This window comes from Bos grunniens, chromosome 18, assembly GCF_055505025.1.
Source record: "Bos grunniens cultivar Pamir isolate PY7600 chromosome 18, Bosgru_T2T1.0, whole genome shotgun sequence".
Taxonomy (NCBI): Eukaryota; Metazoa; Chordata; class Mammalia; order Artiodactyla; family Bovidae; genus Bos; species Bos grunniens.
Window position 1 is genome coordinate 48,990,575 of NC_141182.1, and position 26,648 is coordinate 49,017,222.

General features: G+C 60.5%; 1 protein-coding gene and 1 long non-coding RNA gene across 15 annotated transcripts in view; one reads left to right on the plus strand and one right to left on the minus strand.

Annotated features, from left to right (window-relative positions):
* Positions 1 to 25,185, plus strand: part of PAK4 (p21 (RAC1) activated kinase 4) — a 47,678-nt gene extending 22,493 nt beyond the window's left edge. For 3 of the 14 annotated variants that reach the window (XM_086352423.1, XM_086352421.1, XM_086352424.1), the window contains 10 exons: positions 9,115 to 9,224; positions 13,878 to 13,951; positions 15,609 to 15,825; positions 18,434 to 18,895; positions 19,077 to 19,514; positions 20,678 to 20,811; positions 21,036 to 21,162; positions 22,253 to 22,378; positions 23,589 to 23,723; positions 24,213 to 25,185. In XM_086352423.1, coding sequence (XP_086208549.1) covers positions 15,622 to 15,825; positions 18,434 to 18,895; positions 19,077 to 19,514; positions 20,678 to 20,811; positions 21,036 to 21,162; positions 22,253 to 22,378; positions 23,589 to 23,723; positions 24,213 to 24,368 — 1,782 coding nt within the window. In that variant the 5' untranslated portion in view covers positions 9,115 to 9,224; positions 13,878 to 13,951; positions 15,609 to 15,621 and the 3' untranslated portion in view covers positions 24,369 to 25,185. Of the gene's footprint in view, positions 1 to 5,406; positions 5,635 to 9,114; positions 9,225 to 13,877; positions 13,952 to 14,313; positions 14,746 to 15,570; positions 15,826 to 18,433; positions 18,896 to 19,076; positions 19,515 to 20,677; positions 20,812 to 21,035; positions 21,163 to 22,252; positions 22,379 to 23,588; positions 23,724 to 24,212 lie in introns of those variants that run through there. The other 11 variants (XM_086352427.1, XM_086352420.1, XM_086352429.1 and 8 more) reach the window with 9 other exon arrangements.
* LOC147353808 (uncharacterized) lies at positions 530 to 5,365 on the minus strand. Its single transcript, XR_015145960.1, has 3 exons — positions 5,240 to 5,365; positions 3,310 to 3,663; positions 530 to 2,080 (listed from the first exon to the last, which is right to left on the minus strand). It is a non-coding gene; the product is annotated as an uncharacterized LOC147353808 (long non-coding RNA).
* Positions 25,186 to 26,648: the final 1,463 nt, after the last annotated feature.

Consider the following 26,648-nt stretch of genomic DNA (forward strand, 5'->3'; position numbering starts at 1 on the left):
AGTGTGTGAACTGAGAAATTCCAGATGTATGAGCTGGGTTTAGAAAAGGCAGAGGAACCAGAAATCAAATTGCCAACATCCATTGGATCATAAAGTATGTATGTGCTTAGTCGCTCAGTCATGTCCAACTCTTTGTGACCCCATGGACTGTAGCCCGCCAGGCTCCTCTGTCCATGGGGATTCTTCAGGCAAGAATACTTGAGTGGGTTGCCATGCCCTCCTCCATGGGATCTTCCCAACCCAGGGATCCAACCCAGGTCTCCCACATTGTGGGTGGATTTTTTACTGTCTAAGCCACCAGGGAGCCCTTGGATCATAGAGAAAGCAAGGGAATTGCAGAAAAACATCTACTTCTGCTTCAATGACTGTGCTAAAGCCTTTGACTGTGTGGATCACAACAAATTGGAAAATTCTTAAAGAGATAGAAATACCAGACCACCTTACTTGTCTCCTGAGAAACCTGTATGCGGGTCAAGAAGCAGCAGTTAGAACTGGACATGGAACAATGGACTGGTTCAAAATTGAAAAAGAAGTACGACAAGGCTGTTTATTGTTATCCTGCTTGTTTAACTTATATATAACATCATGCAAAATGCCAGACTGGATGAATCACAAGCTGAAATCAAGATTGCTGGGAGAAATATCAACAGGCTCAGATATGCAGATGATACCACTCTAATGGCAGAAAGCGAAGAGGAACTTAAGAGCCTCTTGATAAGGGTGAAAGAGGAGCGTGAAAAAGCTGGCTTAAAACTCAGCATTCAAAAAACTAAAATCATGGCATCTGGTCCATCACTTCATGGCAAATAGATGGGGAAAAGTGGAAACAGTGATAGATTTTATTTTCTTGGGCTCCAGAATCACTGCGGACAATGACTGCAGCCATGAAATTAGAAGACGTTTGCTCCTTGGAAAGAAAGGTCCATATAGTCAAAGCTATTGTTTAACCAATAGTCGTGTATAGATGTGAGAGTTGGACCATTGAAGAATTGATGCTTTCAAATTGTGGTGCTGGAGAAGGTTCTTGAGAGTCCCTTGGACTGCAAGGAGATCAAACCAGTCCATCCTAAAGGAAATCAGTCCTGAATATTCTTTGGAAGGACTGATGCTGAAGCTGAAGCTCCAATACTTTGGCCACCTGATTCGAAGAGCCGACTCATCGGAAAAGATGGTCATGCTGGAAAAGATTGAAGGCAGGAGGAAAGGGGAGTGACAGAGGATGAGCTGGTTGGATGGCATCACCAAGTCAACAGACATGAGTTTGAGCAAGCTCTGGGGAGTAGTGAAGGGCAGGAAAGCCTGGCGTGCTGTAGTCCATGGGGTCACAGAGTCAGACACAACATAGCAACTGAAGAACAGACAAGGTGCATTTTACCACAGTGAAAAAAAAAATCAGTGTTTTAAAACCCAGCTGGGTGTATTTGTTTGGGTCTTTGTCTGGATTCTCTGTTCCATTCACTGACCTCTGTGTTTTTCCCCACTGTCTTGATTACTGTGGTTGTACCCCAGGCCTTACTATCGGGGAAAGTGAGTCTTCGGGCTTTTTTCATCTCTTTCACAATTGAGTAGTTCTGGGGCCTGGCATTTTTGGAGCCCCTCTGGCGCACCCTTGTGTGAAAGATGGCAGTGTGACTTACCGACTTTCAGAGTCACCCTTGGCGCCTGCCTTGCCCTCGGCCCCCATCTGACAGGAGTTGCACGTTGTGGGCAGACACACCTCTGGTCTGGGGCCCTCCCTCCATGCCAGGCCGTGGCCACCTTCACCATTTGCCCGGAGCAGTGCTTCGGTCTCGTCACCTGTCCCCACATCCACTCAGGCCCCCTTCATCCCGTCCTCAGACGTGCAGCCAGAGTTATGTCTTCCAGATGCAGGCCATCCTCAGAACTTGCCTTGGCTCCCCTGACTCCCCTGGTGGCCTGGTCCAGCCCGGCTCCGCTGTGCTCTCATCCCTCCAGCCACCCTTCTCAGCTGGAATGTCACATTTCACTGGGTGGTCCTGGACTATAAGCCCCGGGGGCCGGGACCATGCTGCACCACTGCCCCAGCCTGGACGGCACATGGTGGGCACGTGTTCTGCTTCTGTTGACAAAATACACGAATGCAAGATGGAACCCCCTGAATGGGGTGGTGGTGGGGAGACGAGGCTGGAGAGGTGGGAAGAGCTGGGGTGGGTTTACAAAGGTCTTGACCCTCACAGAAAAACAAAGGCTTTTTTTTTTTTTGGCCACGCTGTGTGGCATGTGGAAATTTAGTTCCCCAGCCAGGGCTTGAACCCCCTGTAGTGGAAGTGTGGAGTCTTAACCACTGGACTACCAGGGAAGTCCCAAAATCAACCTTTTTTTCTTTTTCATTTTTGTCTATGTCATGCGGCATGTAGGAGGTAAAGGCTTTGAAGAGACTGTTAGCAGAAAAGGAGTTCTGGTGACTTTTACAAATTTAAAAGGATGCACAGTTACTAAGTGCCTGTGTGCTCAGTCGCTAAGTTGTGTCTGACTCTGTGACAGCGTGAACCCACCAGGCTCCTCTGTCCATGGGATATCCCTGGCAAGAATACTGGAGTGGGTTGCCATTGCCTTCTCCAGGGGATCTTCCCGACTCAGGGATTGAACCCGAGTCTCCTGCGTTGGCAGGCAGGTTCTTCCCAGGTGCTGCGCCATCTGGGAAGCCGGCAATTACTAAGCACCAAAAGGCGAATGAAAACAAGGCCAAGAGGGGCCAGACTTCACCTGTCTGAGTGGGGAAGGTGGGAGGGTGTGAGAACACCCTGGGCCTGAGGCCAAGGGAAGGGCTGAGAGTGGCAGCCTGGCGGTGCTGTGCTTTGCCTGGCAGTCCTCCTGGTAGGCACTTGGCCCACAGACATGCTGGCACACCTGTGAGGTGACTTCTGCCCACGGTTCTCACTGCCGCACCATGTGTAAGAGCAAATGACTGGAAGCCACTGACCTGGCCCCGTGGGGACTGGCTCAAGGCATCGTGGCCCTTCCACGCAGCTGCTAAAGCAGCGGGGCTGTGCTTTGCACAGATGGAAGCCTGGTAAGATCATTAGACATATCTATTTTTTTTCATTTAAAATCACAATTAGCCTACATGTGGAAAGCGCATAAAGTAGAAATGTACAGTATGACCAATGACTTTAAGGGGAAGACCCACGTAACCACTTCCTCCAGTTGAAGTAACAGATGGTGCCAGCCCCTGCCCCCGCCCCTGGAGGCAGCCCCTTCCCTGACTTTTGAGGCAGTTGCTCCCTCCCTTTTCTCTTTGGTTTTGCCCCCTCTGTGTGCATCCCTAAGGAGCATATTTCATTTTACCTGGTTTTGAACTGTTTCTGAACAAAGTCCTAGGATGTGATGGGTTTTGTTTCGCTGCTTCTGTTTAATATCATGTTTGATGTCCGTCCACACATGGCTGTGGGTCGCTCGTTCTCGCCGTTGTGTACTCTCGTGTGGGGCTAGTGGATCACACAGTTCATTATCCACCTGCTGTGGGCGAGCGTTGGTGTTGTTTCCAGTCTCGCCGATTCAGACTGTGCCGTGTGCACCTCCCTGTGTGTGTCCCTGGGGGTGGATCCGGGAGAGCGCGCCAGGTCCCCAGCGTGTCTTCACCTCCACTGGACGCTGCCAAACGCCTCCTGGTGCCCGCGGCGCAGACGAGCCAGGAACGGTCTTGAGAAAAGCAAAGTGCAGTTGAGTGTGTGGTGTGCAGCCATTTATGATTGTTTTTTAAGTGCAAAAGCATCTGTGTGCACATGCATGTGTGCACACACACACACGCTCACACAGGTATGCATAGGCTCTCAGAAAACAACAGAATCTCTAGTAGAGGTGACTCCACGGCCGAGCTGGGGCAAAGCAGGAGGGCGCCGACCTGCCAGTGTTTCCCCTTCGGGGCCACTGACTTTTGAACTATGTTCCATGTTATAAAGAGACAGAGACTGAGACAGAGAGAAGGGGAAGAAACGGAGGGGAGAGAGGAAGCCTAAGTATGGCAGAACTTATAGTTGAGAATCTGAGTGATGGGGGTTCGTTAGTTTAGTCTCTCTCTGGGAGCATGTTTTAAAACTTCCATTATGCAGTTCTGTTCTGGCGTGAGAGATCCTTTTTCTCCCCCTTTAGCTGTTCCAGGTGTTTGGTTGTGGCATGCAGGCTCTTAGTTTCGACATGCAGTCTCTAGTTCCCTGACCGGGAATTGAACCAGTGTCCCCCTGCACTGGGAGCATGGAGTCTTAACCACTGGGCCACCAGGGAAGTCCCTGTGAGAGGTTCTTGAATGGACATCTCCTTGCCCCTGAGGCCAGTCCCCAGGAGGACCCCTTGTCTCCAGTGAGACTTCCTTTTGGAGGAGGGGTGCTCCCTCCTTCCCCCGCCCTCCCCTGTCCCTTCCCCGTGGGACCTAGTTTCCTTGGCTGGTCAGACCTACCCAGTCCTGACCGCCTCCCTCACCAGAGCCCAAACCAGCCGGTCCGGTTTGGGGACCCGCCCCATTTGGCTCCTGTCTGGGTGGCTGCCTGACAGGTACTTCATGCTGCCGGGGGAGGGGGTAGCCTGGGCCCTGGGGAGGGGGCCCTGAGACCTGCCCTGCAGCGGCCCCAGGCTCAGCTGGAAGCCCCTGGCTTAGTGAGCAGGTGGTGGACCGAAGGGGTAGATGGGGTTTCCAGGCCAGTCAGGCCTCCTGGTCCACGTGATAAAATGGCCTGATAAAGTACCTGCCCATTTAGGGCAGTGGTAAGCTAAAGGACTTCATGCATGCTGAGAGCATGCCCCAGCCCAGAGGAGGTTCTCCGGAAAGTCAGGCCACTCATTTTCAGAAGGGTTAATTACACCCTGGCCAGCCAGCCAGCATGGCACACAGAAGTCCCGGCCCTCTCCACCTTTCTCCCCATTGCCGTCATGGCCTTCCAGCCCCCCTCACACCTAAATATGGCAGTGAGGGGGCGGTTCACCATGATCTCCCCTGGCGAGCCTGCAAGTCTCAAGTTCATTTTGATGGGCAAGGGCGTCGGAGCAGGAGCGCCCCGGTCACTGTGCCCTCTGAAGTTCCTGCTAGAATCGCAGCCTGGGTGCCAGGGGACGCAGCAAGCCCCAGATCTCCCGCCACCCTCCCCATCAGAGAGGCTGCTTATGCTGCGGTGCCCTGTCCCGCACCGCAGCCCTGGCCACTGTTTCACACCTAACTGGCCCGGCAGCCCCTCTCAGACGCGCAGCCCCGGGCTGTGTAGCCACTGCTCCCCTGGCACCTCACCTGGCCTGGGCTTGAGATGGGGGCATGCGTATGTGGTGGGAGACTGACCCTGCCTACGCAGGGGCAGTGGTTGGGTCCCCTCCCCTCCACGGGGACAGCTGTGGGCCACGTGGCCCAGGCTTTCCAGGCTCAGCCCCGCCTCCCTCCGCCCCGCCCTCCCCCTACCCCTCCCGGGGGTTGGAGCCACAGCCAAAGCTCAACTCCTGCCAGGGCAGGGCCGAGTTGCCAGCCGCTGCCAGGGCAGCTGGGGCACAGAGGCCAGCCAGCTCTCCTCGGTGGGCCAGGGGAACCCCTCGATCCCGGCTCCCTGCTCCGTTTCAGCTGGGAGCCCCCTGTCTGCTGGCCTGCCCCACTGCGGGCAGCCCAGGCCTGAGGGAGGGCCAAGGATGGTGGAGGTGAGCTGGCCCGGCCTCGAGGAGGAGGGGGCGGGCCGCCTGGGTGTGGGGGAGGGCAGCCACCTGAGCGCATGCGAGGGGCCACACCTTTCTCTGGGCCAGGGGCGGGGTCTCATGTGTGTTTCAGGCGGAGATGGCAGGTGTCTGTCTGCTGGGACTTAGCCCAGGCCTCAGCACAGGTTCCCCCTCCACACATACCCCTCCCCCGAGCGTCTCTGTGGGAGCGTGTTCTTGGGGTCTGGTTTGCATGGAGGTGGTTCTGAGGGGTCACTGGGTGACCACAGACTTGGTGGTGTGTATGCCTGGGTCTGTGGTAGGTCTCATTACCCACTGTGTGTGGATCCCATGGTCTCCTTCTGTATCAGGAGGGCTCCTAGGTGGATGGGGTTTTGGGGTCTGCCTTCCTAGGTGAGTCCAGCCGTCACGGAGTGTCTGGGATTGTGTGTGTGCATGCGTGTGTGTGAGTGTGTTTGTAGGTGGCGGCTGAAGTCTATCTTTGTGTCGTCGGCTTCCCCCAGGATCCTTGTATGTGTCTCCAGGTCTCTCCGGAGCCCTTGCATCTTTGGAATGGCTCTTTACACTGTTTGTGGAAGGGCTTCTGGGTCCTTAACTTCCTGGGGTCCCGACCGTGGGTCCCCAGTGTTGTGACCCTCTGTTCCCAGGGCTTCCTCTGAGCAAGGCCCCTCTTAAGACTGCTGCCTACCTTCTCCCACTGACGCCACGCAGTCGGCTCCGGCCACTTGTTGGGCCCGAGTTCCCGAGGCAGGAGCTGAGGCTCAGGGCGGGCTGGCCCTTCCTGCGCCCAGGCTCCCACTGTCCCGTTTCAGGGGCTTTGCCGTGTGACCAGAGGGTGTGTTCCTGTGGTCTGGGGATGTGTGGCTGGACGCCCGTGCTGCGTGTCTGTGTCAGCTTCTGTGCACTGTGGCGCGACCTTGTGTGCTCTGTATCTTGGGGGTGTGCACGTGCGTCTGTGTGGGAGGGCGGAAGCCCTTAGGTTAGGGGGCCGGGGAGGCCTCTGGAGCCTCTTTTCTGCCTCCCGCCCCCCCTCCTTCCTGCCCCACCTCAGGGGAGGAATGAATGAAGTCTCAATCTGGTTTCCCCAGTCTCCGGGGGTTCGCCCACACTCTCAGGTTTGTTATGGCATCTATTCCCCTCCCCGGGGGGCTGAGGGACTCCAACAGTGTGCCCTTTGTGTCTGTGCCCTGTGGAGCCTGGCCGGGGGGCGGGTGGCAGGGGGCCAAGCCTGGGGCTGCCACAGGAGCCACCTGGCCTCCCGGGGGGCTCGGAGCACCGTGTCTTCATCCAGCCACATTCTCTGAGCTGTGCCCAGACCTGTGCTGGGCAGGGTGGCGGAGATGGCCCCAGGGCCGTCCTCCAGGGGGACACAGTCTAGCGGGAGAGGCAGACCGGCCCTCGGAACATAAAGGGGGCCCACTGTGCTGCCCCATCCCAGCCCTGGAGAGGGAGCGTCTTAACAGCGACAGGAGGACTGGCACGTCTGCTATGGGGACCCTGCTCGGGGGGCCCTGCTCCGGGGACCCTGCTCGGGGGGCCCTGCTCAGGGGGCCCTGCTCGGGCGACCCTGCTCTGGGAACCCTGCTCTGGGGACCCTCTTTCCTTCATCTGTTCCTTTATTCGCGCGGAAACAATAGCAGCGCTAATAACCGCAGTCAGCCTGTAGCGGTGAGGACCCACTTGGCGCCAGGCACTGCTCTGAACACTTTGCCAGGTCACCTCTTTCCATCATTCAAACATCCCCTGGGGAGAGAGGAACCATCATGACCCCCCAGTTTGCAGACAAGGACATAGAGGCCCAGAGTCACAATCTCCCGGCCCACGGCTTGACGGTGGTAGAGGAGCCACAAGCCTGGGTGTCCACTCTTCCTCACCAGCTGCCCTTGGAGTCCTTGTGGGCAGAGGCCTGCGGTGTGGCCGGAACACGGAGAGCAGGCTGCCCCTTGCTCCCTGCACGGCCAGCTCCAGGCCCTGCTCCCCCAGGCCAGGGTGGCCCCGGATATGTGTCTCTCTGTGGGGTTTCACCCATCGTGGGGACTCACGGTCTCTGGCGGCGTACCCTCTGTGTGATGTGCCTCTGGCCGAGATTTACTGCCACCTGCTCAAATTGCCTGCCTAGGCTGCATGGTGGCAGGGCCTGGGGAAGTGGGCTTACAGCCGGGCACCTCTTGTGTTCGGAACAAACGCCAGGTTATTTGCTAAATAGCCAGACTCTAAGGAAGCGCAGTTCCTTTGCAGGCGTCAAGGTCAGACTTCCAGGCAGTGTGAACAGGGCTTGGGGACTCCTGTCTAACCCTCTGCCCTGCTCCTCCTGGAGTCCAGCCTCATCACCGCGGCAGTGGCATCACTCAGTCACAGCACAGCTATTACCGGTGCCTGCTGTGCGCCAGGCCCGCTCTAGCTGCCAGGGGTGCAGCAAGAACAAGACAGACAAAGGCCCCTGTTCTTGGGGAGCCACCGCTCCCCTCCTGGGGGCAGGGGTGGGAGGCAGGACCTAGGATCAACCGGTATATAAAATGCAAGATGGTAATAAATGCCACGGAGAAGTATAAAGCTGGGTGCAAATTTTGTCAGGGGGTCAGGCAATGTGTTTGCACTAAGACCTGATGATCGAGGAAGGGTGAGCCGCGCGGCTGTGGGCCGTGGGAGCAGTGGGTACCGAGGCCCTGAGGCTGGAGCAGGCTCCGCGTGTCTAGGCCTGGAAAGGAGGGGCTCTTGTGGCAAGGGTGAAGTGTGGGGAGGAGGTGTGGCCCCGGGGCGGGCGGGGCCCTGCTCAGTCCCAGCGGGGAGTCTCATCTCGGTGGAGGGTTTTGTTTTCTTCAGATTCCCTCCTAACCATGCGGCCTTTCTGATCTCGGTCCTGGTCATCAGAGGCTGAGTTGTTTCTTGTGCGTGTTCTCGCCCCATAAACCTCTAGGTCCTGCATCTGGAGCAGAAGCTTTGGCAGGAGCCAGGGTTGCTGGGAGGCAGGAGGCTAAGGGGGCAGTGACAGGTCTTCTCCAGGGGGCAGAGTGGACACTTTTGTGCCCCGGTGCTGGGCAGCCCTGGCAGGGACTTCCTGTCTCTGGGCCTCAGTTTCCTAGTTTGGGAAACAGGAGAGGAGAGGCCTCTCCACCCGCACACCCAGGAACCACCCAGAGGGTTTAGCATGGTCAGAGTCAGCACTGAAACCCGTGTGTCCCCTTCACCCACCCAGTAACCACACAGGGCAGAACCCTGTTACTGGGACCCAGCTATAAGAGCCGGAACACGATTCCTGCCCACGCCGAGCCACCGACTTAGCTGGGAGACAACTGACAGGATCGTGACCATGTAACATGTTAGGTGATGCTAAGGGCCGGGAGAGAACGGACCGGGTGCCAGGCTCTGGGGGGATGCAGCCATGGGCAAGACCAGACCAAAGCCTCCAGCCTTCTCGACCTGTCCAGCACACCCAGAGCCTACCCATTGCTCCCGCCTCCACAGGCCCCACGTGTCCCGTCCACCCTCTTCCTGCTGGCCTCTCGCATCCTCCGCCTCCGGGCCTCCCTGCTCCTGCCCTGCTCACAGCCTTCCTGCGGCTCCATCTCACGCAGGTAAGAGCCGAGTCCTCCCTGTGCCCCCCGCCCCGCCCCGGCCACTCGGCCTCCGCTCTGTTTTTTGGCCCTCAAGCACTCTGCAGCCCCAGGCCTTTGTGCTGGCTGTTCTCGCGGCCAGGGTCCTCCTCCCCCAGGCACCCACTCCTCTCCCCACCCTGCTCTAGTGTGACCTCCTCTTCGAGGCCCTCCCTGACCGCTTCACTGAAGATCCCCACGTCCCCTCAGCCTCCACACCCAGCTGATCCCTGCTCTTTTTCTTCTCAGCACTCACCATCTGACTCACTAGCTGGCTGTCTGGTGTATCTGCTGTGAACTGTCTCTCCTTTCCCCTCGAATGTGAGCTTGGCAAGGGCAGGGACATCCCTGGCTCTCCTGGCCTCTGCTGTGGGCCCTGCCCCGGGCTTGGCAGAGCTCAGCTCTCACCCGACAAGGATGATGGAATAGATGGTGGGTGGGTGTGATGGGCCCTTTGTGGGGAGAGCAGGTGTCTGCCAAGGAGAGAGCTTGGGCACTTGTCAGTCCCAAAGCTTGAGGCGGCGTCTGGGGACAGTACCTGAGGATTCCCTGCAAGGACTAGGCAGGAGGAGAATGGGGGGGCGGGCATGTGGATGGGCAGCAAGAGCTGAGCAGAGGTGTGAGGGGAATGGTCTGGAGTTTCAGGGGGGCCGTGAGAGTCTGCCAGGGCTGCCAAGGTGAGCCAGACCCCTGTCCAGCGTCAGAGCACAGCGCAGGGAGGCAGGCAGCCAGGGGGCCTTTGGAGACAGTGGGTGCAGATGATGGCAGAAGGGTGAGGGGGCCGGTGAGCGCGTCTCCGTTGCCCGCTTCCTGCTCTAGTTTCACTTCAGTGACTAGGAAAGGGCGGCCGTGGCCCCTGCTGTGTCCTCCACTCGGGCCCCAGGACCCTGGCCGAGTCAGCACCCTCCATTGCCCTGTTGGGTGGGGGCAGTTTTATTCGGGGCTGCAGGCAGGGCAGGAGGAAAGAAGTCTGCGCGCACACACACACGTGTACACAACGCACTCCCGAGCACGCGGTCACACTCGCGGACCTGGCTCCTCCATGGGCATTCGTTTCCTTGGTGCGGGGAGCCACAGCGTGGTGCCATTTTTTTCTCACGGAAGGTCAGCGGGCAGAGCCTTGTGAGTGCAGGGGGTGACTGGAAAATGGGAAGGTTTTGCTTGGACAGGTGCAAAACCTTCACATCCCACATGTGAAATCATTCACAAGTTTTTTTTTTTTTTTTAATTGAAATAAACATTTTAGAGTAGGATCAATAGGTGTCTGCGTTGGGGAACAAACAGTGAGCTTCAGATGCTTCTCTGCCCACGTCGGTGGCTGCAGGCTGCGCCCTGCCCTCCCGTGTTCCACGTCGCTGGGGTCACAGCTTCACCCTCCGCCTCTGGGTTCCAGGCCTTTCTCTGCCAGAGAGAGACCCTGGGCAAAACCTGAGGTGTCTGAGCAGGGGCGCCACTGAGCAGGTTCAGGTGAATGTATTCATTCACCAGATGTTCGAGTGCCTGCCACGCTGCGTCGTAGGCACTGGGGTCATAGGCAGTGGGGAGCTCGACAGAGGTCAGGCCCTGCTCCCCTGGAGGAACTGACATTCTCGTAGGAGCAGACACCAAAGGCTCACCCACACACACAGAGTTACTTGGTGAGTGCAGAGGGGAAAGATAAAGCAGGGAGGGCGCTGAAGGTGTGAGGACGGGAACAGGGACATTCATGCATAGACTTGGGCAGAGACAGAGAGAGAGGGAGGGAGCTATGTGGAGATCAGTGAGAAGAGAGTTGGTGGGGGCCCAACTGCAAGAACAAAGGCCCTGAATCGGGGCATGTCCAGGGTGTGAAGAACAGTGAAGAGGCCAGGTGGCTGGGCCAGAGGGGGCAAGGGGGCCTGTGGGAGGAGAGCCGACCGGCCGATCGTGCAGGGGCAAGGGGGCCATGGGGCAGAGTTTAAGGATGTTGACTCTGCAGTGGAGCAACTGTCTTCCATGCCCACCTCTGCTTGGTGATCGTAGCAAGAGGTTTCACCTTTGTGAGCCTCAGTTTCCGCATCTGCACGATGGGAGTGAGGTCAGCCACTCCACGGAAGTCCTGGGAGGCAGTGAGCTCAGCATCGGCATCTGTGCAGGCTCAGGGTCCCCCATGGTGGTAGAGGTGGTGGTGCGAGTCCTGGGGCTGAGCCGCAGTAAACCACGTTTGGTGGCTGGCACTGGCTCTTGGACTGCTTTCTCGCTGCAGACGGACGTGCTGAAGGCCTGTGGAATAGGCGAGGGAGGAGCCCTGGGGGGTGGAGGGTGGCGGCGGTGGGTCCCCACTTTATACCGCCTCCCACCTACCACTGGGGCCTGGGCAGGTCGGAGGAGGAGGGACCCTCTCCGCCAGGACGGGTCAGGGCAGGAGAGAAAACGCAGTGTCTGGGTGGACAGAGGAAGGGGAAGGAGGGAGGAAGGGGCAGAGACCAGGGACAGCCTGGGAGTTGATGACGATGATGACACGGAAGCACAACCACAGGACAGGCAAGTCTCCAACTGCCTGGGTTCAAATCCTAGGGTTCCCCTCGCTGGGCCTCAGTCTTCCCACCTGTGAATTGGGGATGATGGCCATGCCTGTCTCACAGGTTAGGGGCAAGGGTGGAATGCGATTAGACACAGAGCAGGCCCGGGCACACTCGTGTCTCCGAGGATGTGGCTGCTATCATTCCGAGAACTGGCGGGGCCCGGACTCGGGTTAGGCCAGCCTGGTGTCTTGAGTCCACTCTGCTTCCCAAGCTGTGTGTGCCCTCTCTGTGCCTCATTCTCCTTGTCTGTAACACAAGGCCCAAGTTGGCCCCTTCCTCCGGGGTCAGGCGTGCAGACTGTGGGTCGAGTGCTTAGCAGAGGGGCCGGCGGGACCGCTGTTACTGTCAGGGTGACCGATGTCTACCGCCCGCTCCCTTGTTGTGTGCACCGGCCCTGGGGCCAGGCCATCGCGCTGGGTTCTCTGTGACTGCTTGCAAGAACTCCTGGAAACAGGTACTATCTCAGTTCTCCTCTAACAGAAGAGGAAAATGAGGCATAGAGCTGCTGGCCCAGGGCCACGCAGCGTGCTTCCCCCGTGGGCTGGCTCAGCCTCGCAGCAGAGCCGGCCTCTGGGCCCTGTGCTGTCTGACTCCTGAGTTCTGGGGGTGCCTGGGAACCCAGCGCCCACTCCTTGACACCCCGCTGCTCCTGGCCAGGCCCCTCCCTTCACATGTGGCAGCTCCTCTCCCTCCCCTCTGTGGCTCCAGTAAAGTCAGGTGCTTGGGGACTGCTGGAGGGGTCAGGGGAGCCCGCGGTGCTCAGAGCTGCCCGGGGTGGGGCTCCCGCCTGGCCACTATAAACACGGCCAGTTCCTCTGTTTGTCCTGCCCTCTGTGCAGCGCCCAGAGGGAAGGGGTGGCCCCAGGCAAATATCCGGAGGTGTGCCCCTCTCTCCCCATCCGCAGGGGGCGGGGGCTGGGGGGCCTGGGGGCTCGCGGGTGGGCATCCTGGGTTGGCTGCCCCCTCTAGCAAGCTGCCTCCTGCCCACCCCGTTTGGATCCTAAGCTCCTCCCTCTCCCGGGTTTAGTGAGGGGTCATGCGGCTAATCCTGTCCTGCAGAGGGCTCAGAGCTGACTTGGGGCCCGCAGGCCACGGGCTGGGGGGTGGGGATGGGCAGGCAGAGTGAGAGAGGCCAAGGTGAGGAGTGAGGCTGGGCCTGAAGCCAGATGGGGGCAAATCTGGGCAGACAGGAGGCAGTGGGACCAGGGCGGGCGGGTGAGGGGGGCGCACGTCTGGGCAGATGGGGGAGAGTCGGGGTGTAGGGACTAGTAGAGGAGCTGGAGCTGCAAGGGAGGCGAGGGCAGAGAAGCCTGGAGGGAGAACGGGATTGGTCAGGGTCCCTGAGGCCTGGGAGGGTGGAATGCACAGTGTTCTGGGGGCTGGAATGGGGGAGCCGCACTGAAGGGGCTCCTGGCTTGGTGGGGGTAGAGAAGAGGCTGGGGCAGAGGGCCCCCGACCCTGGCCAGGTCTGTTTCCCTGGCAGAGCCCTGGCTCTGGCCACCTGCTGGCCAGGAGGCCCAGGCCAGTTGAGACAGGTTGGCTGCTTGGGTCCCCACCCGCCTCCCACTGGGCTCCTGCTGCCAAACCGGTTCTCCTGGATGGCTGCCCACCGATGGCCCCACCTCTGGGCTGGGGATGGCGGCCTTTCCGCCCTCACGCCCTGCTCCCGGGAAAGGAGCCGGGAGGACAACCAGGGGCTGCCAGGCCGCATCGTGGATCCGCTCACGAGCGTCCTCACTGGGTCACGAGACTCACTGTGCTGGGGCCGACCCCATGCCGGGCACTGTGCCAGGTGCTGAAGAGCCAGCCTGAGCCAGATCGAAATCCCCACCCAGTGCACTTCCCCTCGTCCTTCGAGTCTCAGTTCACACAAGCCCTTTTCTGGGAAGCCTCCAGTATCCCTACCCTGCCGTCCCTGCAGGCTGGGTCTGGTACTCTGTGACCCCAGCCCCGACCATCCTGGGCCTTCAGAGGCTGTCTGGGTCACCACTCTGTCCCTCACACGGACCAGCACAAGGCTGGCCTCAAAGGAGTGAGTTACTGATGGCTGGATGGATGAGTAAGCAAAGGATGTTTTCTTCCCACTTTACAGATGAGTAACCCAAAGCCCCAAGAGGAGACATCACCCGCCCAAGGGCACTTCTAGCAGAGCCAGCAACAAAGCAGGTCTGTGGGGCTCCAGGGGCATATGTGTGGGACCGGGGTTCTGGGGGGTGCAGCACCTGGGCCCCTGACACAGCTGGGAGTCATCCTCGGCATCAGAAGAGCAAAGGCCAACTGGGCCCTCCCTCCATGCCCCGCACCGAGCCCTGCTCATTAATTAACTCATTAATCCTCCCGGCAGCCGCCCCATGGGGGTCAAGCCGAGGCACAGACAGGCTAAGTCACTTGCCCAGGGTCACAGTAGGTGGCACAGAGAGATTTGCACTCTGGCCATCTGGTTTCCCTGCTCTTCATGTCTCCGGCCCCCTCTGTGGGACACCACCATTCCGCATGTCCCCTTCAGCCCCTTTGGTTTTTAAATTCAGCTTTCATAGGTTCGGGAAGACCCCCTGGAGAAGGGCGTGGGTACCCACTCCAGTATTCTTGCCTGGAGAATTCCGTGGACAGAGGAGCGTGGCGGGCTCCAGTCCAAGGGGTCACGAAGAGTTGGACTGAGCGACCTTCACTTTCACTGAGCGTTTACCACTGCTGCGCCAGGACTGTTGTACTGAGCATTTACCACTGCTGTGCCAGGACTGTTGTGAGGACCGGCCTGGGAACCACGGGCCCTAAAGACGGGCAGTTTAGTCTTTTAGGATCCTTCATGAAGTGGGTCTTGCCCCACTCTGTGAGGAACTTGCCTCCTCCTCTAAACCTCAGTCTCCTCATCTGTAAAGTGGGGGTATATTAGTGAGGCTGCCTAGGAGTCACGCATCGGACAGGGGCTTGGTAACCATGTGTTGAACAAGTAACCAGAGGTACGTGCTGTTTCTAGCCCACAGTCCAGGGTGAGAAAGCAGGCACAGAGGTGGCAGGCCTTAGGCACCAGTCACAGAGCTCATCCTGTGTGTTGGGTGGGGGCTGGGACGGGGGGCGGCAGATGAGACCGGGCCTGTGGCACCGGGAGTCGCGATGGGAGTTGTAAACGCTGAAATGTAAACACAAGACTGGCTGTGTGTGTGTGAGTCGCTCAGTCGAGTTCGATTCTTTGTGACCCCATGGACTGTAGCCGGCCAGGCTCCTCTGTTCGTGGGATTCTCCAGGCAGGTACACTGGGGCAGGTGGCCGTTCCCTTCTCCAGGGCATCTGCCTGACCCAGGGATCGAACCCAGGTCTCCTGCATCACAGGCGGATTCTTAACCATCTGAGCCACTAGGGAAGCCCAAACATAAGACTGAGCAGCGCAGTTTCCAGAAGTTAGACGTGCTGCGAGATGGGGTGGAAGGACAGGGGGCCTAGGGTATGTTCAGGAGAGGAGCCACCAGCGACTGCCACCTGAAGCAGGCAGGAGTCAGGCGTCAGTCCCCACAGAGGGAGCTGCCACGGCAGGAGGCCCTGAGGTCAGAAGCCACCGTGAGCCAGAGGAAGAGCTGAGAGCAGAGAAGCCCACTGGGAGTGCTCACCTTTTTACCTGAGTGGGGTGGGGCCGCCAGTGGGCTCTGAGCCAGGGGCCTGACTGGAGTGTTCACAGGGTCCCTCGGGCTGCAGATGGGGTGCGGTCTGTGGAAAGGGTGGGGGCGTGGGGAGACCAGGGAGGGATGGAGGAGAAGCAGCAGGTCCTGGCGAGCCGCGCCCTTCCTCAGGCTGCCAACCGGGGCCCCACTCTGCACTCTCCACGCAGAGAGCCTGGAGCCATGTTCGGGAAGAAGAAGAAGCGGGTCGAGATCTCGGCGCCGTCTAACTTCGAGCACCGCGTGCACACGGGCTTCGACCAGCATGAGCAGAAGTTCACTGGGCTGCCCCGCCAGTGGCAGAGCCTGATCGAGGAGTCGGCCCGCCGGCCCAAGCCCCTCATCGACCCCGCCTGCATCACCTCCATTCAGCCTGGGGCCCCCAAGGTATGCTGGCGCCCGCTGCTGCTTCTCCTGACCTGCGCCAACCCCTGTGGGGTGACCCCAGGCCTCAGCACCACACTGGACCCTCCCTTGCTGCCCACCAAACAGATGCACCCCAACCACACCCCCCATCCTCACCTTTCACTCACCTATCCACCACTGATCCCTCACCTGGCACCAGCGCCAACCCACTTTCCCTTCCTGAGAAGCCCCCGCTGACCTTGACCCTCTGACGATCCCCCATGCCAGCCCCAACTCATTTGTCTGTCCTGAGCCCTGTGCTCCTGTCCCCAGGACCACAAACTCCTCCTGGGTCTTGACAGGCCTCCCATCGCAGGCAGAGGGACAGACCAGTTCCCACGTGGTGACCGCCCCAGTGGTCAGGGCTGGGCCAGGAGAGGCCCGAGGGGCCGTCTGACCCAGCCCCAGGGTCCAGGCCAGCTTCCTGGAGTCAGGGTCACCTGAGCTGAGCCCTGAGGGCAGAGGACAGGAGGAGTCATTCAGGCAGATGGTGGAGAGCCAGGGCTTGTTAGTGGAGGAAACAGCCCGCGTGAAGCTCAGGGGGCAGGGGGGTGGTTTCAGTTTTTTCCCTGCCATCTAAGCAAACGTGCCGAGCTGGGATTTTAATCAAGGTGCGTTTCCAGGGCCCATGCTCTTAACCCCGTTCCTGTCTCCATGGTCTTGGCTCCCCGGGCGTGGCCTGTGGTGAGGCTGTTCTAGGGGCAGGGGGTGTGGCCCCCGCAGCCTGCAAAGCCGGCCTCGGAGCACAGACTTCACCTGAAGGGCAGTGGAAACCAGGAAGTCAGCCTGGGTTGTTCCGAGGGGTGGGGGTGGGAATGCGTGGGCTGGTCAGCAGGCCCGGGGCTGACTCATCCTCGCTGGTGCCCTGGGTGCCGTGCCCAGCCCAGCCTGGCGGGAGGAGCTGCAGGCAGATGCTCTCCTCCAGGGTCTCCCACTGAGGTGTTTGTGTGCCCCAGGCAGGGGGCTTGGGATACTTTGAATTCTTTGCCACTGCCTAGAAAAGCAAGACTTTACATCCAAGTCTGTTTCTGCCTTCTGATAAATCGGCTGGGGCCACTGGAGGGGCAGCCGCCCACGCAGGCAGGGTGCTGGCTCTTCTGGGCCCACTGGCCGCACCCAGCCCACCTTGGTTCCACCCCCTGCCAGGCCCTGTGGCTGCATGCCTGCTGGTCATGCCCTCATTCAGGCACTTCCTAAAAATCCTCCCCAACTGCCAGGGATTCCTGACCTCTTATTCCAGCACCGAAGCTTGAGCAGGTGTCTCCCTTGTTTCACTGGGCCCCTGGGGCAAGACCAGGCTGCCCTACTAGCAGCCAGGGTCCAGGAGAGGCAGGGGCAGGCGCTGCCCACAGGGCACGGTGGCCTGTCGGTGGGTTTGCGGGGTTCGAGTTTATTGCACATATCAGGCAGTGCTGGCCTCAGGTTGTCTGGCAGCCCATGGCTCTGCCTGCCAGTGACTGACGCACGGGACTGGGGCCTGTGCTCTGCACCGGCAGCCCCTTCCCAGCCTGCCCGCCTCACTTGCTCACTCATGGGCTCAGCAGGTACTTAGTGAGGCCTTCTGCGTACCAGCCACTGTTCTGGGCCTTAGATGCAGCCAGGAAGAAACAGTGGCCACCCTCACGAACACTGCACCAGGGGAGCAGGCCACGGACAGCTGTACACGTGCTTCACGTCCGCTGGTTTTGAGTGCTCTGAGAAAAGGAAAGCAAGAGAGCGGGATAGGGAGGGTTCGAGGCTGGCGTTTTAGACCACAGGAAGTCAGGGAGAGCCAGCAGCAGAGATCTGAAGGGGGCACACTGAGGAGGGGAGCCCCGGGCAGACGGGGGCGAAGGGCTCCAGGCTGAATGAGCAGCCAGTGCCTGAGGCTGCGGTATGTCTGGTGTGTCTGAGGAGCAGTTAAGAGGCCCCGTGTGCCTGGAGCTGGAGGGTGGGGGCCCCTAGGGGGAGCCCTGGAGGCAGTGCGCTGGATCAGGATGGTGGCCCCAGCAGGCAGGGTGCGCCTGGGGCACACAGGGTGCTGGTTTGCGTTCACTGGCACCGGCCCTCGGGCACTCCTGCCCTTTGCTCCGGGCCCAGACCTTTCTCACTTTACCTTCACCCCACCCTCAGCCTCCACGGAAACAGAGGGCGTGTTCGGGGCTCAGAGCCCTGCCAGGCTGCAGGGAAGGAGGTGCCAAGCCGGGCCCTGGCCCCCGCATCCTGTAATTTGCAGCTTTCCAGGGCTTGTTATGGGCTGGCGCAGCCTCTGCCCTCCTTCCCCTGCACCCCCCCAAGTCTGGAGAACAAGGAAAAGGCAGGGGGTGCTTCTCTGAGGGGCATCCTGGGAACCGATGCTCCCAGCCCAGGGGCAACAACCTGATGGGGGGCAGCTCCCCTCCTGTCACGAGGCTCGGTGCTGGGGGAGGGACTGTGGGGCCTCCCCGGCCACCCCGCCCTCCCAGCCCACCATCACCCATGGCATTTCTTCATTCCGTCTCTGTCTTGTCTCTGTGTGTGTTGTGTTGTCCTGTCCGCCTGTGTTGGATGCACGTCCTGTGTCCCCCTCCTCCTTGCCCGGCCCCCACCCTGCCATTGCCCTGGACCCCAGACCATCGTGCGGGGCAGCAAAGGCGCCAAGGATGGGGCCCTCACGCTGCTGCTCGACGAGTTCGAGAACATGTCGGTGACGCGCTCCAACTCCCTGCGGAGAGACAGCCCGCCGCCACCCGCCCGTGCCCGCCAGGAAAACGGGATGCCCGCGGAGCAGGCCGCCACAGCCAGAGGGGGCCCAGAGAAGGCGGGCAGCCAAGGCCGGGGGGCCAGTCATGGCGAGGCGGGTGGCAGCACTGGAGACAGGCGGCGGGCGGGGCCGGACAAGAGGCCCAAGTCTTCCAGGGAGGGCTCGGGAGGGCCCCAGGAGTCCTCCCGGGACAAGCGCCCCCTCTCTGGGCCTGACGTCGGCACCCCCCACCAACCCGCCAGTCTAGCCAGCGGGGCGAAAGTGGCGGCTGGCCGGCCCTTTAACACGTACCCGCGGGCCGACACGGACCACCCGTCCCGGGGCACCCAGGTAACCACTCCCCCACCCCAGGACCCCTGACCGTTGCCTTGCCCACCCTGTTCCCACCCACCAACTCCAGCCTGCCCCAGCCCACTGTCCATCTCCATCTTGACCGCCATTGTCTGTTCCGCAGCCGGGATCCCTGTCCCCCAGCCCCTCCCCTGACAGCTGCCTCTCTTTTCTGTTACAGGGGGAGCCTCACAACATGGCCCCCAACGGGCCATCGGTGGGGGGCCTGGCTGTCCCCCAGTCCTCCTCCTCCCGGCCCACTGCCCGAGCCCACGGCGCCCCCAGCCCTGGAGTGCTGGGCCCCCATGCCTCTGAGCCCCAGCTGGCCCCTCCAGCCCGTGCCCTCGCCGCCCCCGCCGGGCCCCCCGCCCCCGGGCCCCCCGGCCCCCGCTCACCACAGCGGGAACCCCAGCGAGTGTCTCACGAGCAGTTCCGGGCTGCCCTGCAGCTGGTGGTGGACCCTGGCGACCCCCGTTCCTACCTGGACAACTTCATCAAGATTGGCGAGGGCTCCACCGGCATTGTGTGCATTGCTACCGTGCGCAGCTCCGGCAGGCTGGTGGCCGTCAAGAAGATGGACCTGCGCAAGCAGCAGCGGCGGGAGCTGCTCTTCAACGAGGTGGGCCTGCCGCCCCGTCCCCATAGGGCTCCCCTGCCCTCCATGCTCCTCCCGGGGCCCCCCTGCTCCCCCCAGGGATCCCCCACCCTCCCACCTGCCCCACTCCCCCTAGGGCTCCCTTGACCCCCGGCTCCTCCCAGGGCCCCCCGGCTCCTCCCAGGGCTGCCCTGCTTCTCCCAGGGCTCCCGCACCTGCCCCCATCCTCCCGGGGCTCCCCGCCTCCCCACATGCCCCCCCCAGCTGTCCCACTCCTCCCGGGGCTCCCCTACCCCACGGTTTAGAGGGCATGCAGGGCTGAGAACCAGGAGAGGCCCTATGGGGCTGGGGTTTGCCAGGTGTGAGTTCTGAGCCCAGCTCCTGTCCTCGCTCTTCATGCCTCCCCAGGCTGTGTCCTCTGTCCCCACGATACCCACTGCCATGCCGTCCTGTCCTGGCCAGGCCCTGAGCCCCAGCTCCAGGCCCTGAGCCCCACTGACCCTCTGAGTGCCTTCCAGGCCCCTCACCACGAAGTCCCATACTGGCCCCACACTGTTGACCCCACACCTGCCTCTCCTGGTTCCCCATCTCGGAGAGGCCCCACCACCCCAGTCCCCAGGGTTAGCCTCCCCGTTGCTACCCCAGCCCCCAGGCCTGAGCCTGTCGCCCCTCCCCCAGTGCAGCGCGCAGGGCGCACGTTTAACATGGCTGCCGGAGCTGCACGCAGTGAGCGTCACGCCCCCCCTCCAGGCTTTGCCTTGCTAGGCCTTCCTGCCCCTGGAATCTAACCCCCACCCCCACCTTGTGTCTGAGCCGCCTGCTTGTCCTGGTCTCAGCCCTGTGCTTAATGCTCTCGTCCCAGCGCCCTCTCCCAGTGCCAGCCTGGCCATCAGGGCTACTCGCAGACCCACTCAGGGCTGGTCAGAGATCAACATCAGCAGCGTGAGGTGTGCATGGGGTGGGAGCACCCCGGAAGAGAATACAGATGTCAGGCCCCTCGCTGCCTTCTGGGTTTCTTGGCTTCAGGCGTGGGAGGACAGTCCCTGGACTGGACCTCGATGAGCAGGAGTGGCGGGTGCAACTGGACCTGCAGTTTGGCAGGGCCCCCCGAGGCCGAGAGGGCAGGCTCTGGCGGCAGGGGCTGCTGGTCCTCCCCGCGCCGTGCCGACCCCGCCTCCTGCATGCAGGTGGTGATCATGAGGGACTACCAGCATGAGAACGTGGTGGAGATGTACAACAGCTACCTGGTTGGGGACGAGCTCTGGGTGGTGATGGAGTTCCTGGAGGGAGGCGCCCTCACCGACATCGTCACGCACACCAGGTACAGCCGGGCAGCTGGACGCTGCTGGGTCCCCAGAGTGCCCCCAGACCTCGCCCATATCAGGACTGCTCCCCTCCAGACGCCTTAGGGTGGGGCCACCTCTCAGAACCAACACACTGTCCCCATCACACCTCCGGGGCGGGGCCGTGTCCCCATCAGACCCCAGGCTGGGGCCCCTGTCTGCCCCTCTCACTCCCCTCCCCCCACCTGCCCTGCCCTCCCAGGATGAACGAGGAGCAGATCGCCGCCGTGTGCCTGGCTGTGCTGCAGGCCCTGTCTGTGCTCCACGCCCAGGGAGTCATCCACCGGGACATCAAGAGCGACTCCATCCTGCTGACCCACGACGGCAGGGTGAGCAGTGGTGGGGGGTGGCTTGGCCTCCCCCGGCCTCTGCCCAGCTCTCCCCCTGCGGGTGGGTGAGCCCAGCCCCCAGTTCAGTCCCTTGAGGAGCAGTACGTGTATTCATTCCTCGTGCATCAGTCCAGAGTCAGGGGTCCAGGTGAGTGGGGGCCTCTGCCGTCATCAGCCCCAGCCGCTGAGAGCTGGAGTGTAGCCCTGGACCCAGAGCGGGGAGACTGCATCTGGGTGGCCGGCCACCGCTCTCAGCCACGTGACAACCTGCTCCTGGCCTGGCATCCAGGACTGGGCTGCGGACTCTCAGTCCTGTCTTCTGGACCGAAGCTCCGAGTTTGCAGTCCATGGATGAGCTTCCTGATCCTAGAACCTGCATTCGTATTCCAAGAGCAGATGTGATTTTTCAGGGGGATGGGGCCCTTGACTTTCACCAGATTCTGGTTGGTGATCTGCCTGCCCTCCCCCAGGAAAGTTAAGCCAGTTCACAGAGGCGGGGGCTCGGGGGAAGACTTTGCTTCCCAGGGAGTCTCAGTTGGGGTCATGAACACCTGAAGATTCTACAGATGTGTTTGGGGGACACGGGTGAGCACAGAACTGTATGTGCAGTGTGTGAGCAATGCTCTCTGGAGGGTCCATTGACATCCTCAGGAGTCTGAATAGGGCCCATAGTTCCCAAGAAGGTGTAAATCCTTGTTTCTGAGGAGGTGGTTGTTGCAGAGGGACAGGCAGCATCCATCTCACCCCCTACCAACTAAATACATGCCTCCTGCCGGGAAGCCAGGGCCCAGGGCACGGCATTGGGAGCCAGCCTCAGGCCGAATCCCTGCCCAGCCTTTGGTACTCATGGGACTCGGGCTGCCTCCCCCAGGACTCCCAGCACAGACCCTGTCAAGGAGGCAGATGTGTGATCTCAGGCAGCTGACACCGCTGAGGGCCCCGGCCAGGAGACGGCAGAGCTCAGCCGAGGTCAGGCTCTAACCTCTGGGCAAAATGTAGAAACCCAGCGTGTCGGAGGCTGAGGAATTAAACAGGCAACTGCCTCTGCCCCACCAGCACCTCTGACCCCTGCTTCTGCACCCTGCTCCAGGTGAAGCTGTCAGACTTCGGGTTCTGCGCCCAGGTGAGCAAGGAGGTGCCTCGGAGGAAGTCCCTGGTCGGCACACCCTACTGGATGGCCCCAGAGCTCATCTCCCGCCTGCCCTATGGGCCAGAGGTGAGCCAGAGGCAGCCAGTCGCCCTGCACTGGTTTGCGCTGTTGCAGTCCAGAACAGCTGGAGTGTTGGGTGAGGGGGCTTGGTCACCAGGGACTGTTGGGGGGCGAAGTAGACTTGCCTGCGTGCACTCCTCGCCGGCTGAGTGCTAGTTCGGAGCCAGTGCTTGGCAGTGGGAACAGGAGGCTGAGCAGAAGGGGCCCTGGCCCTGCCTGCCAGCCTGGGGCAGAGGCTTCAAACTGGCTGATGTGCTCTGAAGATGCTCTTGCAAGCGTTTTTTTAAAAAGAGCTCTCACGTGAGTTTGAATTTGATCCCCTGGTGGCAAGCCAAGTGATATGGGCACAGAAGGCTGCATTCCCTCATGGCAACAGTCAGGTGCTGAGGAGCAGGGGAACCCTGGTCTTGGTCACAGCCCCCACCCATCTGTGTTGCCTACACTGACCTGCTTCACTCCCTGCCATTCTCTGTCTGGCCCTGAGGTCTTCCAGCTGTGCCTGTGGCTCTGAGGACAGTCAGTCAATAAGACTTGACCCAGTGCCTGACCAGGGTGCCTGTGGAAGCATAGCTTGGGGAACCGCAGGCAGGAGTGGGGTCACACTGGGAGGGGAGGCTGGTAGGAGATTCTGAGGGACCATCTCCACCAGGACTGCCTGTGACAAAACCTTCTCAAGAAGGATTTAGCAAAGTGGAAAACCGTGGGTCCCTAGGACTGTAAAGTTTGGCGGGGGCACAGGCTTCATGCCCAGCTGTGTGCAGTGTCCCTCCCGCCTCTGATTGTCCCCGTGTAGCCCTCAGGCAGGTGCTGCCCCATCAGAGCAGAAATGAGGACTGTTTTCCTGACTATCTTGTTTAAAATCTCAGGGTCAACTGTGATTGGCTCAGCTTGGGTCACGTGTCCATTCCTGAACCAGTTACTGTTTCCGCACTCTGCTGATTAAGACAGCTTGGTCATGCACCATGGACTGAAGTAGCGAGGAGGGGGTTCTCCAGAGGAATCCAGGGGCAGGGGGAGGGGGTAGCAAAAAGAAAGGGATGGATGCAGGGTGGTAGAACCCTTCAGAGGGTTCCCTGGGTGAGGAGTGCACAGGGTCTGGCAGGCTGGGTCCCAGTATCAGAGGCAAAAATGGAAGCAGGGCCACCTGTCTGTGGGTGTCCCCTGAGCGCTGGCCACACCCACACAGCTCAGCCCTTCTGCCCTGCCCCCGCCACAGGTGGACATCTGGTCTCTGGGGGTGATGGTGATCGAGATGGTGGATGGGGAGCCCCCTTACTTCAATGAGCCACCCCTCAAAGCCATGAAGATGATCCGGGACAACCTGCCACCCCGACTGAAGAACCTGCACAAGGTGGGCCCCTCCCGCAGGCAGTGGGCGTGGGGGAGACCACACGTGGGTGGGGGAGGGCACCGCCCAGCCCCAAACCCAAGGAGAGCGCTGGGTGTAGGCGGGGCTCGGTGCTGATGGCTCTGAGGTGGTGCTTACTGCGTGCTGAGTCGCCCCCATGCCCCCCAGGCCTCGAGCGTCCATGTGGACTCTGCGCCCTCAGCCCCTCAGAGCTTGCGCTCAGGCTGGCTGGTGAGGCCCAGCAAAGGGACCTTCTGGTGGGGAAATTGCCTGCTGAAAAAGGGGTGCCTCCAGGGCCCAGCTGTTGCCAACTCCTGCCGAATCATGAAAGTAGGGAGGTGGTGAGCCCCTGGGGCCAAGCTGTCAGTGCTGAGGGCCTCTCTGCCCCTCCCTGGGCAGTAAATGCCATCGGCCCGTTGGGCAGGAGGAAACTGGGGACCTGACAGCAAGTGAGCAGACTGCTCACCTACCCTCTCGCCCTGCTCCCGACAGGTGTCACCGTCCCTGAAGGGCTTCCTGGACCGCCTGCTGGTGCGTGACCCGGCCCAGCGAGGCACAGCGGCCGAGCTGCTCAAACACCCGTTCCTGGCCAAAGCGGGCCCTCCCGCCAGCATCGTGCCCCTCATGCGTCAGAACCGCACCCGATGAGGCCTGGTGTCACCCCCACCCCTGAACCAAAGAGCCCCCTGGGTCACCCCTGCCCGGCCAGAGGCCAGTGGGGGGCCGGCCCCCGCTCCTCCCAGCCCCGGAGACACTCCGTGTGGCGCCGCCCTCCTTGCCGGGGGGGTGTGCGGGACCCTACTACTGAACTCCGGTTTTGATTTTGTGACTTTGAAAGAAACACAGGGACTCGTGGGAGCAAGTGAGGCTCCCAAGACGCCCCCACCCTCTGGGACAGGCCCGTCCCCCGGGTTTTCCTGTCTCCAGGAAGGGCAGGCGGCCCCCCATCACTGGAAATCTGCCATGGGGACTGCCGGGGGTGGAGACAACACTACGAAAGGTGTGCGTGTGTGTGAGTGTGTGCGTGCGTGCGTGTGCGTGTGGAAGGTCCAGTTCCGCTGTCCTCCAGCCTACAAGTGGGGGTGTCTGAGACCTCGCCTGACACGCAGCCCCTCCCCCGAGCCATTGCAGGGGTCGATCATGAATGTCTGAAGAGTGGCCTTTTCCCGCGCCCCGAACCCCTCTGTGTGGCTGGACCTGGGATCCAGGGGGCGGGGCTTCCCACCCACCCCCAGCCTCTGCAGAACATGACTACTGCACCTGGACAGCCTCCTCTTTTCTAGAAGTCTATTTATATTGTCATTTTATAACACTCTAGCCCCCATCTGGGGACAGACAGTCCTTGGCCTGCGGGGTGGCTCCAGGGACAGAACCACCGCTTGAAGAATCAGGTTCCTGGCCCCTCAGCGCAGCCCTGCCCTCCCCTCCCTCAAGTTAGTTTTACAATTAAAACATTTTCTTGTTTTGTGTGTGTGCAGTATGTGTAGAGCTTCCCCCCACCCCAGGTCCAGGCCTGCTGGTGGGGAGAGCTGATGGAGCAGGGCTCTAGGCTTGGGGGGAGGCTTGGCTGACCCCAGGATTCCAGCCGCACTAAGGGCCAGGGCCATGTCTCTGGCAAGGAGGTCGGGGGACGGGGCGGCGGGGGCGGGCAGTGAGTTACAGCCCAGCAGCCAGTAACCCGCCTTCTCATGGGGACCAGATCGACGACCCAGTCCTGGAAAGGCAGCCAGTTTACCAGTCCACATGCTAGGATGATCAGCTTGCCATGTCTGCAATTTGCTGGAAACATAAAGGTTGGGTGGAGTGCGTTCAGTGGAGGACTGATCCTTGGGACCTGACGTTAGGAAACTGGTCAGCAGGCAGATGGGCTTTAGGGGGATAGGCTACAACGGAGGGACCCAGGGCTGCCAGCCTCAGAAACACGCCATTGGCTGAGTCCTTCCCTCCAGGCTGCGGCTGGGGACGTGGGGGCCGAGCCTGGGTCTCAGGAGAATAGCCAGCCGACAGGTGACACCGCTGCTTCTGCATTCTGGGCAGTGACCACCCCAGGCTGGCTTGGGCTTTACGCACGCCCTCTCCAGCACCTGGGAGAGCAAGGAGGGAACCCCCTACCCAGAGCCCTCCAGGCATCAGTGGCACCAGGGACCTCAAGGTGGTGTGTGGGCAGAAAGTGTGGAGCAGACGCAGAGAATCCAGCTTAGTCCTGTCTCTGCCCCACCCCCGCCACTGTCAGCACCTACCCCTTAGCACCCCTCGCCACAGGCCCTGAATTCCCCAAGAATCGGGGCTCTGTTTCTGTGACCGCCTGGCTGAACACAGGCATGACAGACAGACAGACATAGAGATTTAAAACAGCAGTACAGCCAACTACTGCTGTATATGAGTGTGTTTGAGGCCTGGGTGAAATGGATACATTTTCTGTGGGGAAAAAAATATATATATATGCCAAATGGTGTGGGGAGAAACAGTACGAGAAAAGACTGAAGTACACCCTCCACACCCACCCCCTGACAACACACACACACAACTTCAAACTTGAGTGCTTTTACAAATGAATTCCACCCGACAGATGGATCAGGTAATTCCCACCTTATACAAGTTGTTCCGGAAAATAGAAAAAGAGGATAGCTCCCAGCTCCTTGCGAAGGCTGCTACACCCGTGAGCTGAGAGCCAGATAAGGCCAGTGGAGAGAAGATGGCTGTCTCTAACTCAGTCCTGTGTGATGAGCTCACGGGATACCCAGAGAGCTCTAGGTTTCAGGATGGGAATCACTTGCCCGTCCATTGCGTGGTGGGGGCAGCTCTGCATGGTTCCATGGAGACTCCGCTATTATTGTCACCTTCAGTCACCATCACTGCTGTATCAAGAAGGGTCTTGAGTGGTGTGAGGGCATCTCCTCCTCCAAACCTCCCTCCAGGTACCATGCA